General features: G+C 41.3%; 1 protein-coding gene across 3 annotated transcripts in view; it reads right to left on the bottom strand.

Moving 5' to 3' along the window:
* MCM9 (minichromosome maintenance 9) overlaps positions 1–17254 on the bottom strand; it is a 169451-nt gene extending 152197 nt beyond the window's left edge. For 2 of the 3 annotated variants that reach the window (XM_087697773.1, XM_087697775.1), the window contains exons 1-7: positions 16777–17254; positions 15806–15908; positions 15612–15726; positions 15204–15342; positions 14912–14978; positions 14418–14592; positions 14127–14226 (exon numbers count right to left, since the gene is read on the bottom strand). In XM_087697773.1, coding sequence (XP_087553899.1) covers positions 14127–14226; positions 14418–14592; positions 14912–14978; positions 15204–15342; positions 15612–15726; positions 15806–15908; positions 16777–16943 — 866 coding nt within the window. In that variant the 5' untranslated portion in view covers positions 16944–17254. The remainder of the gene's footprint in view (positions 1–14126; positions 14227–14417; positions 14593–14911; positions 14979–15203; positions 15343–15611; positions 15727–15805; positions 15909–16776) is intronic. The other variant, XM_087697772.1, reaches the window with a different exon arrangement.
* Positions 17255–17654: the final 400 nt, after the last annotated feature.

Here is a 17654-nt window from a genome sequence, read left to right as displayed (position 1 = left end):
TGCTCCCTTGGTCTTCTGGTGGAGTTTGACAGTACTACGGTGCGAGTCCTTGATCGTGGATCGAGGAAGGTTCTCTCATCCGGATATGAGGAGAACGGCATTTACAAACTGAAGTCTTCCACCGCCCTCTCTACTCTTCTTCTTACCTCTTAGTCACAGTCAGAGTTATAGCATGCTCGGTTTGGTCACCTGAACTATGACTATCTTCGGAGGGCGTCACGTGGACAGCTTGTTCGAGGGTTGCCGGATATAGTGGTGAGCCAGCAGCCATGTGTCTCCTGCATACGGGGGAAGCAGCATAGGGATGCCATTCCCCACACAGCTTCGCGGCGGTCTACTTCACCGATGGAGCTAGTATCTACGGATCTATGTGGCCCTATGAGGAATGAGTCCTTGCATGGGAGCTCGTACTTCACGATGATCGTGGATGACTACAGCAGGATGACATGGGCCTACTTTTTGGCATTAAAGTCAGAAGCTTTCTCGCACTTCAAGGATTGGCTTCTCTTTGAGGAGAACCGATCAGGCCGGAAGTTGAAGACCTTGCGATCCGACAAGGGAGGTGAATTTGTTTCTAATGAGTTTGCTCGGTTTTGTGCAGATAGAGGAATTCACCAGGAGTTTGCCAATACCAACACTCCTCAAGAAAATGGTATTCTTGAACAGAAGAACCGCAGTGTGATCGAGATGGCGCGCACCATGATGGAGCACCGACAGACCCCTCAGGTTCTGTGGGCCCAGGCTGTGGCTACTGCAGTCCATATCTTTAATCGATCCCATTTGAGGCTTATTTTGGGACGAAGCCAGATGTTTCTTACTTTCGGGTCTTTGGGTGTGATGCCTATGTTCACATTCCCAAGGCTCACCGTGATAAATTTAAAGCAGCTTCCCGAAAACAGGTATTTGTTGGCTACAGCTCCCAATCCCAAGGCAACCGACTGTATAATCCCGTCAAGCGGGATGTGTACACTAGCCGTGATGTGCGGTTTGTGGAGGTTCCGGCTACTTCAACGGGTGAGGAGCATCCCGTTCTTGGAGATCCAGGGGAGAGTTGGGCTCCTTCTACAATTCCATTGGAGCCCGTCCCTTTTGATTATGATTCTGTTTCTGACACAGAGTCTACTGTTCCGCCGGACACCTCAGCGGAGTTACCACCGGTGGATATTCCAGAGTCTTCTGCTGATGGAGAAAGACGAGGGGAGGTTCGGCCTCCTCCTCGCTGGGCCCGTGACACACTCCGTGATTCAGGGATCGAGGGGGTTCCTGAGGAGTGGGGACTGCAGGATGGTCCGCGGTGGTCACAGCGGCACCAGGCACATTCTACGGAGCTTGTTTGCTCCAACTATTGTTTGATGACCCGTGTTATGCAGGATCGAGAGCCCACCTCCGTGAAGGAGGCTTTACAGTCCGCACCATGGAAGAAAGCTATGGAAGCCGAGTTGGAGGCTATTGAGAGGAATGGCACTTGGTCACTCGTGCCTCGCCCCCCGAAGAAGAAGGTGATTGGAGTCAAGTGGGTCTTCAAGACCAAATACCTTAGCGATGGTTCTTTGGATAAGCACAAGGCTCGCCTTGTTACTAAAGGTTTTGCACAGCGCCCAGGGATTGACTGTCATGACACTTTTGCCCCCACAGCTCGTATGGCGACCATTAGAGCTGTTCTTGCTTTGGCTGGCCATAGGAGATGGCCTGTTTATCAGTTGGATGTGAAGTCGGCCTTCCTCAATGGTGACTTGAAGGAGGAGATCTATGTTGAGCAGCCTCCTGGCTTTGGATCTTCAGATGGGAAAGTCTACAGGTTGAAGAAGGCCTTGTATGGCCTCAAGCAAGCTCCGCGTGCATGGAACGAGAAGATTGATTCGTTCCTCCAATCTCAGTTGGGATATCGGCGGTCCAAGGCCGATCCGCAGCTGTATGTACACACTTCCGAGGATGGTTGTGTGCTGTTTGTCTTATATATTGATGATTTGATTGTCACAGGTGATGATGCACAGCAGGTCCAGGAGACGAAGTCGGCTTTACATCGGACGTTCGAGATGACGGACTTGGGTCTACTCCATTTCTTTTTGGGCCATGAGATTTATCAGTCTCAGAGGGGGATCTTTATCTCTCAATAGAGATATGTACAGGAGCTCTTGGTGTCTTTTGAGATGGAGGATTGTCAGGCCCTCTCTACTCCTATGGATCCGAACTGGAAGGCCACTTCCCATTCAGCTTCTCCTTTGGCGGATGCGTCCCGCTATCGACAGTTGATTGGGTCATTGATTTGGCTTCTCAACACCAGGGTTGATCTATGTTTTATTGTTGGGCTCTTGGCAGGGTTCATGAGTGAACCTAAGACGGTGCATTGGCAGGCTGCTCAGAGGATACTTCGGTATTTGAGGGGGATGTCTGATTTAGGGATTCATTACCCCGCAGGGACAGATGGGTCAAATCTTGTACTTGCAGGTTGGAGCGACTCGGATTGGGCCAGTGACGTGGACCACAGGCGGTCTACTACAGGTTACTGTTTTACCTTGGGTGCAGGTGTTATTTCATGGAGTAGCAAGAAGCAGCCCACGGTAGCCCTTTCGTCTACTGAGGCGGAGTATCGGGCCGCGTCTTCCACCACATGCGAGGCTGTGTGGCTTCAGAGATTATTGAAGGAGCTTGGGTGCCCCCAGACTCGTCCTACTTTGCTGCGATGTGACAATGAGAGTTGCATTGCCTTGGCAAGGAACCCTGTTTTTCATGCCCGAACGAAGCACATAGAGATCCAGTACCACTTCATCCGAGAGAAGCTTCTGGATGAAACCATCACTGTGGAGTACTACAAGACGGAGGACAATCTTGCGGATTTGTTTACGAAGGCACTTCCTCAGGCTCTACTTCGGAGACATTCCAGATCCCTCAGGCTTCTGCCCTGCCCAGGCTCTGAGAGGGGGTGTTAGAGATCAGATCAGGGCAGCAGGGCAGGTGGACTGGTGCAGTCGGACTGCACAGTCGGACTGCCACGTGGCAGTCCGACCTGCAGCAGGCAGTCGGCTGCAGCCGACTGGTCATTTCTGGCGCCCTCTTTTGCCCGGTTTTTCGGCTATTTATACCCGACTTCTTCAGCAGTCTGGTACACTTCTCTGCTCGCAGATTACAGACCGGTGACACGCGCAGATTCCGTCTCTGTTCGCAGATTTCAGACAGCAGACTGCAGCGGACTTCGAGGTGAACAGCAGGTTGCATCATCGAGGTGGAGACACGCAGTCCAGCGCACTGCGCCCGTGTATATATCTGCATATCTTTGTATTCAGCATTCTTTATACAGCAGATCTTCATCGTCCACTGTCTCTTTCTCTCTCTTCTTTCTCTGCGTTCTCTCTCTCTCAGTCCTACGCTTCCGCACCGCTGCACTCTGACAGCTCGAAGGTGATGTCTAGAGCATCAAAAAACAATGACCACCGAAGTAAACCTTTTATTCCCTATTTCATTTGGCACCTTTTTGGTCAAGTAGCCTGGTACATGTTTCAAATCTATCCGTATGGTGAAGTGGACAAATTCAATGAAAAAGCGTAAGGCTTTGATGGCCTTAATTATAGCAAGGATTTCTCATTGGTAAGAAGGGTAATTCTTCTGGGTTGTTGAGAATATTCCTGAGGTGTATCTGCATGGGTATAATGCTGAAGATTCTTCTTCTTCGCAAAGACACACACCCCAGCCAGAATTTGAAGCATCCGTGTAAAGGATGAGAGGATGGCCAAATGGCAATCTCAATGGTGGAAGATTGCTTATCAATTTCTTGATATTTTGTATGGCCAAAGTGTGAATTTCTTGCCATTGGAAATTATCCTTTTTCAATAAAGGATACAATTCTTTTGAATACAGAGCAATATTGGGTGTAGATGAATTAACCCAATTTAAACAGCCTAAAAATTGTTGGAGTTGTTTGACTGTGGTCAGGTTGTCCGGCATATCTAGGATCTTTTTAAGGACATGATCCTGGAGCTTGATTTGACCTTGGTTTATTTCAATACCCAAAAATTCAATTGAGATTTGGAACATGATGGATTTGGTGGGGTGACAACACCATGCCTGCATTTTCCACTGCTTGAGCAAATTCTGAAAGATGATCTAGATGATCTTGCACTGTTTTTGGAAAAACTAAAACATCATCTATATAAGTTAAGCAAAAAGAGAATTTGCCCAATATGGAATCTATTCATTCTTGGAATTTGGTTGGAGCAACCTTGATTCCGAAAGAAAGTACTATCCATTGATAGTGTCCATGAGGGACACAAAATGCAGTTTTGTACCTATCTTCTTCTTTTAGGGGTAATCGCCAAAATCCGGATTTAAGATCAAACTTGCTAAACACACTAGCCTTTTTTATCTTCTTTAGCAACAAATCTTTTAAGGGGATTGGATGTCCATGTCCAATCAAGTATTTGTTGAGGGGCTTATAATTGATTACTATTCTTTTCCTTCCTCTTTTTTGCTCGGAGTGCTTGTTAACGTAGAACGCTTGACAAACCCAAGGGGAATTGGTTGGCTCAATCAATCCTTCTGCCAAAAGACATCCTATTTCCTCTTTACAGAGTTCTAAATCTTCTTCTTTCATCCCAAGGTGTATTGCTTTAGTTAGAATAGCATCTAGCTGCACAGGTAGAGAAATAGCAAACTTACTTCTCTTTTCTCTGTACATTAGAGGGTCTTCATGCATGAACTGTTGAAGATATTCCTTCATACTTTCATTTCTTGCTTTATCCATTGTTCTCGTGCACTTGTTTTGGCGGGGCTAGTGATTTCAGTTATGGAATAAACTGATCTACCAACTTTGGGGAGTAAAGGCAAATCTGCCTTCTTATCTTTGTAGGTGATACCAAACGATTGGACCAAAAAGTGTAAGGGACAAGATCCTGAAGTATATCAGTACCGATCAAGAGATCGTACTGCATTTGTCGCATGAGCTGGATTCCAATAGGCACTTTGACCTTGCCAAAATGTAGATAAGCCTGGGTCACATGGATGAATGTGATTTTCTTGTTGTTGGATAATTCTACAATGATTGAAGTGCTAGCCTTGATGCACTTCTTTGGGAATAGCTCAAATGGAGCTATAGTGAGACTTGAACCTGTGTCAAGTAAAGCATCTACATACAATGAAAACTGAGACATGTTTTTGAGTTGGATGCATACCATAGGAATGGGGCCGCCTGTGTCCAATGCATTAACTTTGAAAGTCTGAAACTTGGATAGTCTTATCTAGTTGATTGGAGCTGTTGGTGGTAAACTAGTTGTAGCTTGAGCTTGAGAGATAGAGGGTATATCTTGAAGATTTCTGAGTATAGATGTTGTATCTTTGGCCAAATTTTTCTGACTAGAAAGAATTCTTCTATACACTGTGTAATGAATGAATCTCTTGTTGCGTTTGAGTGAAAGCATTTATCATTTCTTCACCTATTTGCTGAGTACCACTTGTCATGGGTGATAAAGATTGAAGTAGTTGTGATGCTGTCTTTTTTACAGTGGTGACACTGCAGCACCTACTATCATGTCATGCAGGTTTAGATGGCGTGTGTCTAGTACAGTTGCCATACAAGATGCATTTAAACCTTTTCTGAAAAGAGGTATAATGCCTATAGCAATATAACCAAGATTTACACTAATTTCTATAAGAAGATCGGAGTACCTGAAAAGGTCGGATCATTTCCTATTTGGTCAATTGATGGGAAAACATCAAAAGAAATGAAATTATTAATCTACATGATGTATGCCTATGTCAACCAAAGAATAGTTGAAAAACCACAAACAAGCAGAATCGACATTCTTAATGCATTCACTCATAGTTTTGTGGGCAGTCTCAAGCATTGGTGGACATCAATACATCCACAGGTAAAACTAGCTATTGTACAAAACCTAGATCCTGTACAAATCTTTTTCGAATTGCTACTAGGTGAATTAATAGGAAATAAATTGGATGATGTACTAGAGGCCAGAGAAGCATTTTTCAAATCTAATTTGTGCGATCCACGCATGTATAAAAAATACCTCATTTATATGAGAGATCTTCTGTACGAAGGTTTAGGTCCTCATGATAAGACCATGAAAGAACATTTGGTTTGTTCTTTCCTAGAACCCATTCCCTTTTATTGTAAACAAAAAATGAAAAATGAGAACAGGGATTTCACAGCGTTGGTCAAATAATTCAAACCATCGAGCAAACCATCAAGGAGGTCTGTCATCTTCACAATATGACCCAACTAAACCAAAAATTTCCACAATCTATATGTAAACAAACTCATAAATTTAATATAGATTTTGGTTGTGATAAATGTAACTGTGACAACAACTACAAGCACAGCCATCAACATCGCCATCGACATTCTTCCAAGCATCACAGAAACTACTTCCACTCTAGATCTTTCAACAAGGATTATGACAATGGTCATAAGCATTCCAAACACTCAAGAAAATCCTACAGACACAGAAAAGGCAAATCTCAGCACAAGTATGACAAGTACAAAGACAACCCAGAAGAATCAAAGAAAAAGGATCTCAAGTGTTTCATATACAGAAGTCCTACACATTTGGCAAACAAATGTCCTAAGAAAGGAAAAGAGCAAAACAGTTCAGCTAAAATCAATATGCATCATTTTGAATCTGATTCATCGGAAGACTATTCAAATTGCTCTACTGAATACTCCACATACACTGAAAGTATCTATTCCTATGATGACACTACTGACAGTAAAGAAAAATCAAGCAGTGAAGAAGAATCAAGTAGTTCAACCACTGAAACAGAAACAGAAACAAAAGAAGAGCCACATTAGTCTTGGCATACAACACAAGAATCTTCGCAAGAAGATACTGTCTCAGATGTTGCTGAAAATACAGATGAAGACACATTCAGTCCAGCAAATTTTCACCCTGTAAATGGTCATAAAACATATTTTTCAGGTGAACAAAAAGGCAAAATTATGTCCTCAACCTTTACCTCTTACCCCAAGAATCATTTTTCCAAGAAGACAAAAGGAAAGCATGTCAAAGTTGCTTCTACTGAATCATCAAGTGAAACTGACACGTCAGACATTTCTTCCTCCAAGCACAAGAAGCACAGGAACAAAGTCAAACAAGAGTTCTTTACTAATCCACATGACTTACCAAAGCCAAGAACTCTAGGACCAGAGACTAAGAGTCAAGCCAACATGTTCTTGCCACATAAATTGGAGAACATTCACCAACCCAAGACAGCATCACAGCTACTTCAATCTTTATTACCCATGACAAGTGGTACTCAACAAACAAATGAAGAAATGATAAATGCTTTCACTCAAATGCAGCAAGAGATTCATTCATTATGCAAAGTGTATAGAAGAATTCTTTCCAGTCAGAAAGAATTGGCCAAAGATACAACATCTATACTCAGAAATCTTCAAGATATACCCTCTACCTCTCAAGCTCAAGCTACAACTAGTTCACCACCAACAGCTCCAATCAACCAGATAAGACTATCCAAGTCTCAGACATGCATTGGACACAGGCGGCCCCATTCCTATGGTATGCGTCCAACTCAAAAATATACCTCAGTTTTCATTGTATGTAGATGCTTTACTTGACAAACTGAGAGGGAAAATAACCCCCCCCCCCCGGCCAAAAAAAACTACACATAAAAATTAACGTGCTTTTGATTAGTCACCATTGCTTATATGCATATGTTGAGATCTGTTCGATACACTTATTATTATGGTCTGACATATGGTCATGGTTTACTTTTGCAAAGATACACTAATTTGGATTAGGTTGAAAATCTCAACACTTTGGCGTTCACACGATGGCTACATCTTCTCTTTGGGCATGGTTCCAATTTCTTGGTCAAGTCGTAAGCAAGACTGCTCCCACAATCGAGGCAAAGTATAGGGCCCTCTTTGACAATACTAGAAATACTGTCTATTTGAGGGGCTTACTGGTGGTGCTATATTTTCCATGTGCTTCACCGACTATCCTCTAGTACAACAACCAAAGTGCCATTACACTAGCTATGTAACCCTATCATCAGTCCACGGATGCAACACACTAGCGTTAACTACCCCTTCACTAGAGACTTCACCAAATAGCAAGTTGAGTTAGGTACTATTCGCCCAGAGTTTGTGCCTCCATCAGACAATTTTGCAAATATTTTAACCAAGCCAACCAACCGTCTAATTCTTCATTACCTTCTACCCAAGATTAGAGTGAATACACCCGCTCCTACTACCTCAAATCAATGGGGTGAGATTGATTTTCTCTAGCTTTCCCTTGCACTTTGAGAGGGAGCGACTTTCATCTCTTGAGGGTGACAAGATTTTGGTTCATTTGTTACTCCACAAATAGTTATATTTGTACATTTTATCATCATGTGCATCCTTTGGATGACCATTATTGTCAAAGGGTGCTTCAGCAAGTGAATAATTTGCCTGCGAGGGCACTATTCCAATGGTACCATTGCATAACATTTTGCATGAGCATGATGATTTGCATTGTCTCTTGCATAACCCCATGCATTGACATTCTATTCTTGCAAAACATTCATCTATATGCATTTTGCCCTTTTCAATCAAAGAGTGGTCAACTCTAGATCCATCATATTCGTGATAGCTCAAATAGCAATCTCCTAGGACACTTTTTTTTGTGGTGTGTTGGATCTCTGACCATCCCTTTCATTCCCCCCTAGAGGGACAAATTACTGAATAGGATGAACATTGATTGAAAATCTACACATAGTGCTAAATCAAATCAAAGATTAAAAGCCTCCCAAAAACAAGAAAAAAAATAGTCCATTGTGGTTCCATCCACCTTTACAACTCCTAGTAGGCCACTAGGCAATTTACGAGCACTCTTTGTCCGATGCCTTGGCCTCTCTAGGGTGATCACTTAGGCTCTCTCAGTAAGATAACCATCTCCTCTATAGCCTTGGTAGGCCATTGGTCAACCAAGGTGCATCCTTTGTCGGATGTCCAATGCTCTAGCTGCCTTGGAGTAGAATGCTTTGGGAAAAAACAAAATGTACATGCTTGGGCTAGCACTGTCTCTTTCTTATTCCAATTTTGGACCTAAGAGGGGAAATTGAGCTAAAAATGCATTATAGGCTAATTAGCCATAATAAACAGTCCCAAAACAAGCTTAATTAAATACATTACCAAACATTTATTAATAGAAATGTGTTCCTAGAGAGTGTATGTATCCCATAAGCCAAACCCTAAATTTGGAAGACCCAACCATCTATAAATAGATAGGTTGTCCATCACTCAACCTCAATCTCATTTTTTCAACTTGCGAGTGCCTAATCTATGTTGTCCACACCCTATTCACAAAGAATATCTCAATTCAAGCTGCTCCCTACTACTTTCCATCATCAAGCGTCTCTTGTCCAACCCCTCGCTACTATTGACTAGTTTTTAGCCTATTTGTGATGTTGTCTAGCTAGCAACTACTCCCTACACCTACCAAGACCTGTCACCTACTACCATGTGTCACAACCATAGTTACCAAAAACATTTCATCCTATTTCATGTTTCAAGACTTCAAGGTTTCCTTTCATGTTTCATTTTCTTAGCTATCTTAAGGTTTTGAGGTTTTGAAAAATATTATTCATAATAACTAAAATTATTATATTAGTAATATTAGAGGAAGAAAAATAGATCCATAAACAATATTATTAGAGGAAGAAAACATATCCATAAAATGAAAATGTTCAATCCACCCAAATCCGAGAGTCAAAAGTCAAAAGCCTAAAATCCAAAACATCCATTTCACCTACAGATTTAGGAATTAACATTCGTGACTCAAATCACAATGTATAGGCTACAATATACTAATAGATAATGTAAAGTGAAAGTAGAAACTAATGTTCATAAGTGAAAACCTTGTGAGGAGACATTTTCGCTTGAGATGAGAGGCCCAAGGTAGAGGGGAAGGTGGAGGAGTGTGTGCAAGAGATGGAGGACGAAGAGGAGGAAGAGATAAGGTGGAGATGGAGGATGAGATGGAGAAGGAGAAAATGCACAAGGAGGAGCAAGTGACAGGGTGTGCAAGAAAGAGGACATAGAAAAAATGTGGGTTGTAATAGAAAAACGGCCTACATGGTCTTTTAATAAAGAAACTCTTTATCGTTTCAAGACCTTGTTTTGCAAAATGAAACAAAGTATGAAAAGATGGAGAAGGTGATTGGGCACACGAGGGTGGGAAAAATACGAATTGTAAAAAGAAAAACAGCCCCATGTTCTTTTTCATAAAGGAAAACCTCTTTTTAAAATTTTCACTTCATAAATTTTTTTTGTTTCGTGACCCTATTTCACAAAACGAAACAAAATGTTTCCAGGTTTTGCAGTTCACCAAGATGAAGCAAGTTTTTTGGTTACTATGGTCACAACCTAATGCGTTTATGCTATACAACCAACTAAAATGTTGTGTTTTGCCGTCTACAACATTGTCTGTGCTGTCATGTCATCTTGAAGGCTGCATTTTGTTGTTCAGCTCCATCTACTATCGACCACATCATCAACAACTACTGCGCTTTGTTGTTCCCAGCACTTCTTGCCCATCTGTCACCTGATCTAGCCATCATAAAGTTGTGTTTGCTGCTGCCAAACATTCTCGAAGGCTATTTGCTACATTTCAAGATCCATCAAAGTACGACACTCTTCTGCTCATTCCCTCTACCCCGATTCCTAAGACATAGGAGTTTGAGGTTTAGTTTTCATCTTGCATAATGTGTTTGTTGCATTGAGCATTGTATTTATCCACTACTCAATTCTATTCATCTTGTGTGTTCATTGTCTTTGGGTTACCCTAAGCGTAAATGTGATTCTTTATTAATCTGTGTGTTAGTCGTACGATTGTGCTTGTATTCTGTGATCAAGCATTTCTTTAGACATAGAAGAGTCCCACCCTTGTATTCTAGTAACAAAGCTAGTGATTTCTCTCCCGAGATCAAGTTTCAAGCAACTTTACCTATCACCTCAACTACTATTATCCTCTTAAATTTCCAGCTATGATACAAGTGTTTATGTCAATGTTCAACTCTAGGGCTGTTGTGGTGCCCCTGTCATCACTTACTGCTAACTACAATTTGCTTCTCTATTTGCCTATATACTCATTGTCAAGTGGACAATCAACTAACACCTTTCCCATCCTCATTGACCAATCGTACAATTTGATTTCGTCAACCAAAGAACCTTGCAATTCGCTGTCCATAGTCATCTTTGACATCCTTCCAATCAAAGGGACAGCATTTCAACCCCTCTACTATATTGAGCTACTAAAATTGGGGTTTACATCAACCCATATTTAAGTCTCTTTAAACCATCCCCAAGAGCAAATTAATGCTTATTTATTATTATTAAATGGCTTATGTTTTGCAAAAGTCAAGTGCATCCCAAAGCCTATGTGAGTGTATCCATCAATGCCACCTTAGCTATTTGTACAATCTATCAACCAAGCGACTTGATTTAGGGAGTTTTCTCAACATCCTCATTCTCCTTTTCATATTAGTCGATTGCATTGGCATCTTCTTCTGCTAGGTGTATAAGCGTGGGGAAGAATGTGAGAATGACAATACTTTGAATTTCACCAACTTGATCAATTATCACCATGAAAATCAAAAGACAAAGAAAGCAAGAGAAAGAAGAAAGTCAACACCACATTGAGAGGGGAACCGACCCCTCCCCCTTATAAACCACAAGCACCAAGTGCCTAAACCATATACAAAGGGTTGATTTGCTGTAATTTTGAAAATTAGGGCTTTGAAACCCTAATTTCAAAATACTCCGAGCAACAAGCTTATTTTCTTCTTTAGTGCTTGGACTAGATCAAGGTAACTAAAAAGTACTTCTTAAATGAGTGATAGATAGAAAAGTACAAAATATCTGGCTAAAATTTCAACATGAGAGCTTATTTGAAATGAAAAGAGAAACCTCCAATATATAGCTGTGGAGCTTGGGTGCTCAAAAGTGAAAAGTAAAGGTTACAAATGACAAATGCTTGCTGAAAATAACAAGTGTTGAGAAAAATGACGTGTAGGGAGACTCGTCTCTTCAAAATGGCACATCCTATTCTAGATGCCACATGTCACTTTTTTAGAGAAAGAAGCTTCTAAACCTTCTACTCTAAAAATCTCTCAAATGATTAAAATTTTGAGATAGCCACTAAGATTACTTTGTTTCTTACGAAATTCTAGAGCCTTTGATGTGAACAAAATTTTCATTATAGCAACTTCCAAAACTAGTAATCTCCTAAATTTTAGGAGTGGCTAAATTTAAATTCTAAATAGATTCATTATATACATTCACCGGTTCATGGTTTGTTTCTTTGATCATGAGTATTTGGTTTCGATTTCTAAAACCACTCATTATACGGGCTTCTAGTCAATGTGACTACCCAAGTGAAAAAGACTTGGTCATCTTAGCTTTCTAGCCAATCTGACCGCCCACCAACTTAACTTTTAATTTCTCTTGGACATCTCATCAATGACAACCCAAGTATAATTATAGGGCATTCTGACCATTGGCCACCTTTGAATAAGAAGATGAACATTTAACCATATTTTGAAACACTCAAACAATACAATTTGCCTTTCAATGTACACGAGCATCAAATTGATTTGAATCATTGAGCCAATATGTATTGGTAACAATTGATATACAAAAGGTTGGTTACAAGGTGCCCTATTTCTAATCACTTCTCAGCTGCCTTTTTACCATTAGTCAATTCTACGAGCTATGCAAAATCGCTCAATAGTCTGCTCTCTTTAGAAAACCCTACATTTGCTACTCATTCACGTTGCCCAACACCTAGCAACCATCCTCCAACTGTGGTCCACTATTAGAAACCTTGCTTTTGCTACTTAGAGGCCTCGGACACCCAGATGCCATCTATATTTTCAGCTAGGCAAGCCGCCTAATGCTGCTCAATCTTCTACTAGTGTTCCAATCGATTGCCCCCATCTTAGTAAAGTTGGAATTGCATATACAACAGCCTCGGCTGTAACTCAGCTGCCATCATCATTCTAACATCATCAAAGTGCCTATTGCATTTTTGGGATCTATTTGAGGTATGACAAACTCTCCAAGTTAACTCCTCTTCTAGCTCACCTCGTCCCCGCACCACCCAAGACATAGAGGTATTAGGCCCATTGTATACATCAGCATACAATTTAATTAACCAATCATTCATTTATCAAAGTTCCCTTGTTCTTGAGTTCTACCACTTTTACTATGTTTGGCATACACTTTGAGTTCTCTATCTCTTCTCAAGCATTTCTTTACACACTGCTAGCCACATTCATCCAATGTCTTCTTCAACATCCTATTGCATGGAGGGCTATGTTTCACTCCCTCCACACTTCCACAAGTGCTACCACCCTTCATCAACCAAGACAATTCAATCATCTTGAGCAACTCTGGCATCACCAACTTCTTGGCTCTCCTCAACCCCTATTGTAGAGACACAAAGGCCTAAGGTCATTGTATCATCATTATATTTCATTCATCGAAATTCGTTCTCTTAATCCAATCATCTTGGGCAACTCTGGCGTCACCAACTTCGTGGTTCTCCTCAACCCCTATTGGAGAGACACAAAGACCTAAGGTCATTGTATCATCATTATATTTCATTCATCGAATTTCGTTGTCTCCACTACAAATTCGTTTGTTGTACACTGTTGTCTCTACTACAAATTCGTTTGTTGTACATTGTTGTCTCCGCTACAAAAGAAATGAGGAATCCTGTTGTATGAGCCAGCTACACATACTTTGTATAAATGATTACAATCATGAATTGAATAGAAATTTGTTTTCAGAATGATTTTTGTATTTTGTTCACCTTAGCTAAGTTCCATTTCAGCTATCGTTTTGACTATGAGAGGCATCTATGAACTTTGGATCTCATTTCATCTAACTAGGAGGCACTTTAGCTTCATCTTTTCAAATTTTTGGCAAGGCCATACATGTGAGCCTGGGGACAACCAATGGGGTATAAAGCAGCACCTAGCTAGGATGAATGAAACAATGGTTGCACTAAATCAACTTCAAGAAATCCTAGACACAAGGCTTTGAGAACTTATCAACTGCTCATACCAAACACCTTGAACATAAGCTGCTAAGAGTACATATTAAAGCATGCCTGATATAGTTGGCCAGCAGCATCAGCTCCAGATCACACCGTACATCCTTATAAAGAGGACGCCACTTTGCAAAAAGTATTCCTGTTACGACAACATCATCTGCAAAGACAACAAAAAAGACAGGATAAGGATCTAGGAGTGACATCACAATGATGCAATGACTAGTTATATGATATCATAGATTTCTAGAGCATAAGATTAAATGTTAGTTTCTTGTTCACCTAAACCATATCCACACTGAACTCCCTCGCCCACTAAGTACATGCCTCAAAACTTAAGTGAAAACTCACCACCAGCCTTTATTGTATCCACTAGGTCATCTTTCAGTACTACAGTTATCGATCTTGGAACTGAACCTACACCAAGCATTTGCATGTTCTCCTGGATTTTGATTTCCTGGTAGTCATGGCATACTTTTGTCCCTTCAACATAATGAAAAGTAGTTCCACAGCATGGTTTAGTGCGCTGCAGGAATACAATTGAAAATCGAAAACTATTAGCAGTGACCATGTATCTATACCATCACAGATTGTTTAATGTGTGTGCAGGGATGTATCTAAGACACTTCCATGTGTTTTAATTTTTTGTCCTAAACATCTGCAATGACAATCACTAGCTCAAGGGGCAATGAAAAGTTGCATTGGCGATGAGTAGAAGTGACGTGTGAAATATTGAGCTGGACAGACACCTGTTACCAGGTATACGATCCAAATTTATCAAAAAGACATTTACAATATCCCGTCTGCAATACTTGGCACAAACTAAATGAACAATGACTACAAACCTGGGAAGGACAAAAAGTAGGTTGTGGAACAGAGTTTCCAGTCTCAAGCTCAGGATACACCCTGAACCTGTTGGACACAGAGATTTGATGTGTAAAAAATTGTCACAGCTGTACTCAAAAACATTCTCCAGTCTACTTTCCAGTATTGCATCAGATTCTACAGGCATAAGTTGCCAACTAAATTCACATGTCAAATGCTTCCCTGCTGCTTTATCAATGCTAATTTGTCAGTCGATGTTTCTTGCACACAAATTAGTCATAAGATCCATATGAAAGAGAGCAAGTACTGTACCTGAACTTGCACTTGGCACATTCATAGAGGCGTTCCCCTTCAAGTAGCTTTACTGCTCCTGATCTAATAACAGTTCCTTTGACTGTGATGAGATGGCCAATATCTTTTACTCGTATCCTGCTTATACTTGGCTGAGTCTCTATAAAAAATAGTGCAAAGTAATTACTTATGCTACTGCTGGACACATTACTGAGGAGAGTCGAAATCCATTAGCAGATAAGTTATCTGTGCATCTTGATCACACACAAACATGGTTTTCAGATTTATTTTCTTACCCAAACCACGTGCATGATCAGCTTCATTCATTAAACAAATGCTAAAAATGGCATGGTTCAAAGTTATAAGCAACCAGAAACAGAGAACCAAAATGAGAAATTAGAATAAACAAGTGATTGCAATAAAAATTACCTGGACACTCTGCTGCGGAACCCTGTATGTTGAGACGGACATGAACATTTTCTTTGATTGGTATTTCAGGGTCTTGAGGGCCCTTACCTGTCTCATATATTTTCTTTATCTCACCCTGGAGAAACAGGTGGTGAAGTCTTGCTTTTATTGGAACAAAAAGAAAAGTGAAGACGGTAGAGGGCTAAAGGACTTACTTGTGCAAGTCGGGCTGCATCATCAAATAATGGAAGAAACTTAGAAGGTCCAAAATACAGGCACTCTGCAACCCAAGACTTGAAATCCAAAAGTTCTGCAAATCTGTTAAAGAATGAACTTGACTTCAAACAATCTTCCATCCCAAGCTTGAGTTTGCAACTTGAGAATTGCTCCTTTGTTTGGGTTAGCAAGGTGTCATTCATAACAATGCCTTTGCATACAGACGACATAGATCAGCTGATGCAACAACTGCCTATTACATGCTGTTGGTTGGTTTTGGAGGTGAGGAAATAATGCATGTTTCGGTTTGACAATGCTAATGTGCTGGTTCTGTGCAGCATGGGTTTGATCAAGTTTCTTTGTTTGCTAGTTTATTGGAAACACTCTCGTTCATGGCAGTTGACTGTGACTGTACAAAAGTTTCATCTGTTTTAGCTTTGAGCTGTTATATTTGTTGCTTCTCTTATGTAGTTTTGAAATGTACGTTTTCTATGTTGGGTTTAACCATCTTGAATCAGTACAAATTGCTTTCAGCGAATGGTTTTGATCAATGCATGGCAAATAGATTTTGAACAGTGTGTGAATCTCTTGTGGTTGCCATTAACAAAACCTATTTGATCACTCTGCTATGTATCCATTAGATGGTATCCCTGCTTCGGAATGGAATGCAGTAGCAGCAACTTGTTTTTCCTCTTAATACAAGTTTCTGTGGCCTTCATCAGACAAAAAAATGGATGTAAAACCCTAGTAGCCACAAAACCTTTCACAAAAATGGGCTAAATCCTGTCTAAAATCTGTTGCACTAAAGCTTGTGCCTGATCAGAATGCGAAAAGCCTATATAATGTTATGTTAAAATGTATTTGATCGCATAACAGGACCCAATGTACGTGAAGAAAGGCATTGGCTTGAAATCGGCGAATAGTTAGTGAGGGGGAAACCTAAAACCCGAACAGTGATGAGAGAACTTACTCAACGACAATGGCGTAGTCCAGGGTGTCTTCCTCTGCAAAATAAATGGCCTCGATCTCCTTTTTGTGATGAATCTCAAGGAACTCCTGGCAAGCCTGCTGGAAATCCGTGTCGTGAAGCAGGCCGGGGACAACATCCCCATTCTGAGGAATGCGATGGTCGTCCATGGCAATCAAGAAGAGAGAAGGCGCGCTAAGGCTCGGCAGTTCAAAAATGAAGATGAGAGCCTACAACACAGAAGTAAGGGTACAATTTGCCCTGATCGAGTCGGTCACGTGTAGGAACAGCTGAGATAGCAATGTGATGATGAAGAAGAAGAAGGTGACGGTGCTCTGTTCTGTTCTCCCTGCATGGCCTCCTCCTCACTCCTACAGGCGGGAGAAAACGTATCTTACTTGTCTCGTTGGCGTGGAACCCGTGTATTTGTGTATTTTTCAGAGCGAACTACCGAAATATGGGTTTTCTTTTTTTTTTCCCGGGCAGGGCGGAGGGGCAGGAATATAAAGCCGGTTACACACCGCGATGTGGACGGCCATTTCCAAAAAACAAGAGCGTACGTTGATGATGTGTCGCGTTATAACAGGCCGCGAAATTCGTGGACGCCATATACTTTTGGGTGGCAGATCTTCCTCGTCCTAAATCTCGTCCACGCCCAACACACTAGGTTACAAATTCCATTCATTAAAGGTGGCGGTGCTCTGTTCTGTTCTCCCTGCATGGCCTCCTCCTCACTCCTACAGGTGGGAGAAAACATATCCTATTTGTCTCGTTGGCGTGGGACCCGTGTATTTTCAAAGTGAACTACCGAAATATGGGTTTTCTTTTCTTTTTTTTTTCGGGCGCCGCGGCCAACAGGGTGGAGAGGCAGGAATATAAAG

Source organism: Lygodium microphyllum, chromosome 17 (assembly GCF_053477565.2).
Source record: "Lygodium microphyllum isolate KBCC chromosome 17, Lygodium_microphyllum_v1.1.10, whole genome shotgun sequence".
In the NCBI taxonomy this organism is placed as follows: Eukaryota; Viridiplantae; Streptophyta; class Polypodiopsida; order Schizaeales; family Lygodiaceae; genus Lygodium; species Lygodium microphyllum.
Note: the sequence above shows the minus strand (reverse complement) of the source record. Positions and strands in the feature narration are given on the sequence as shown.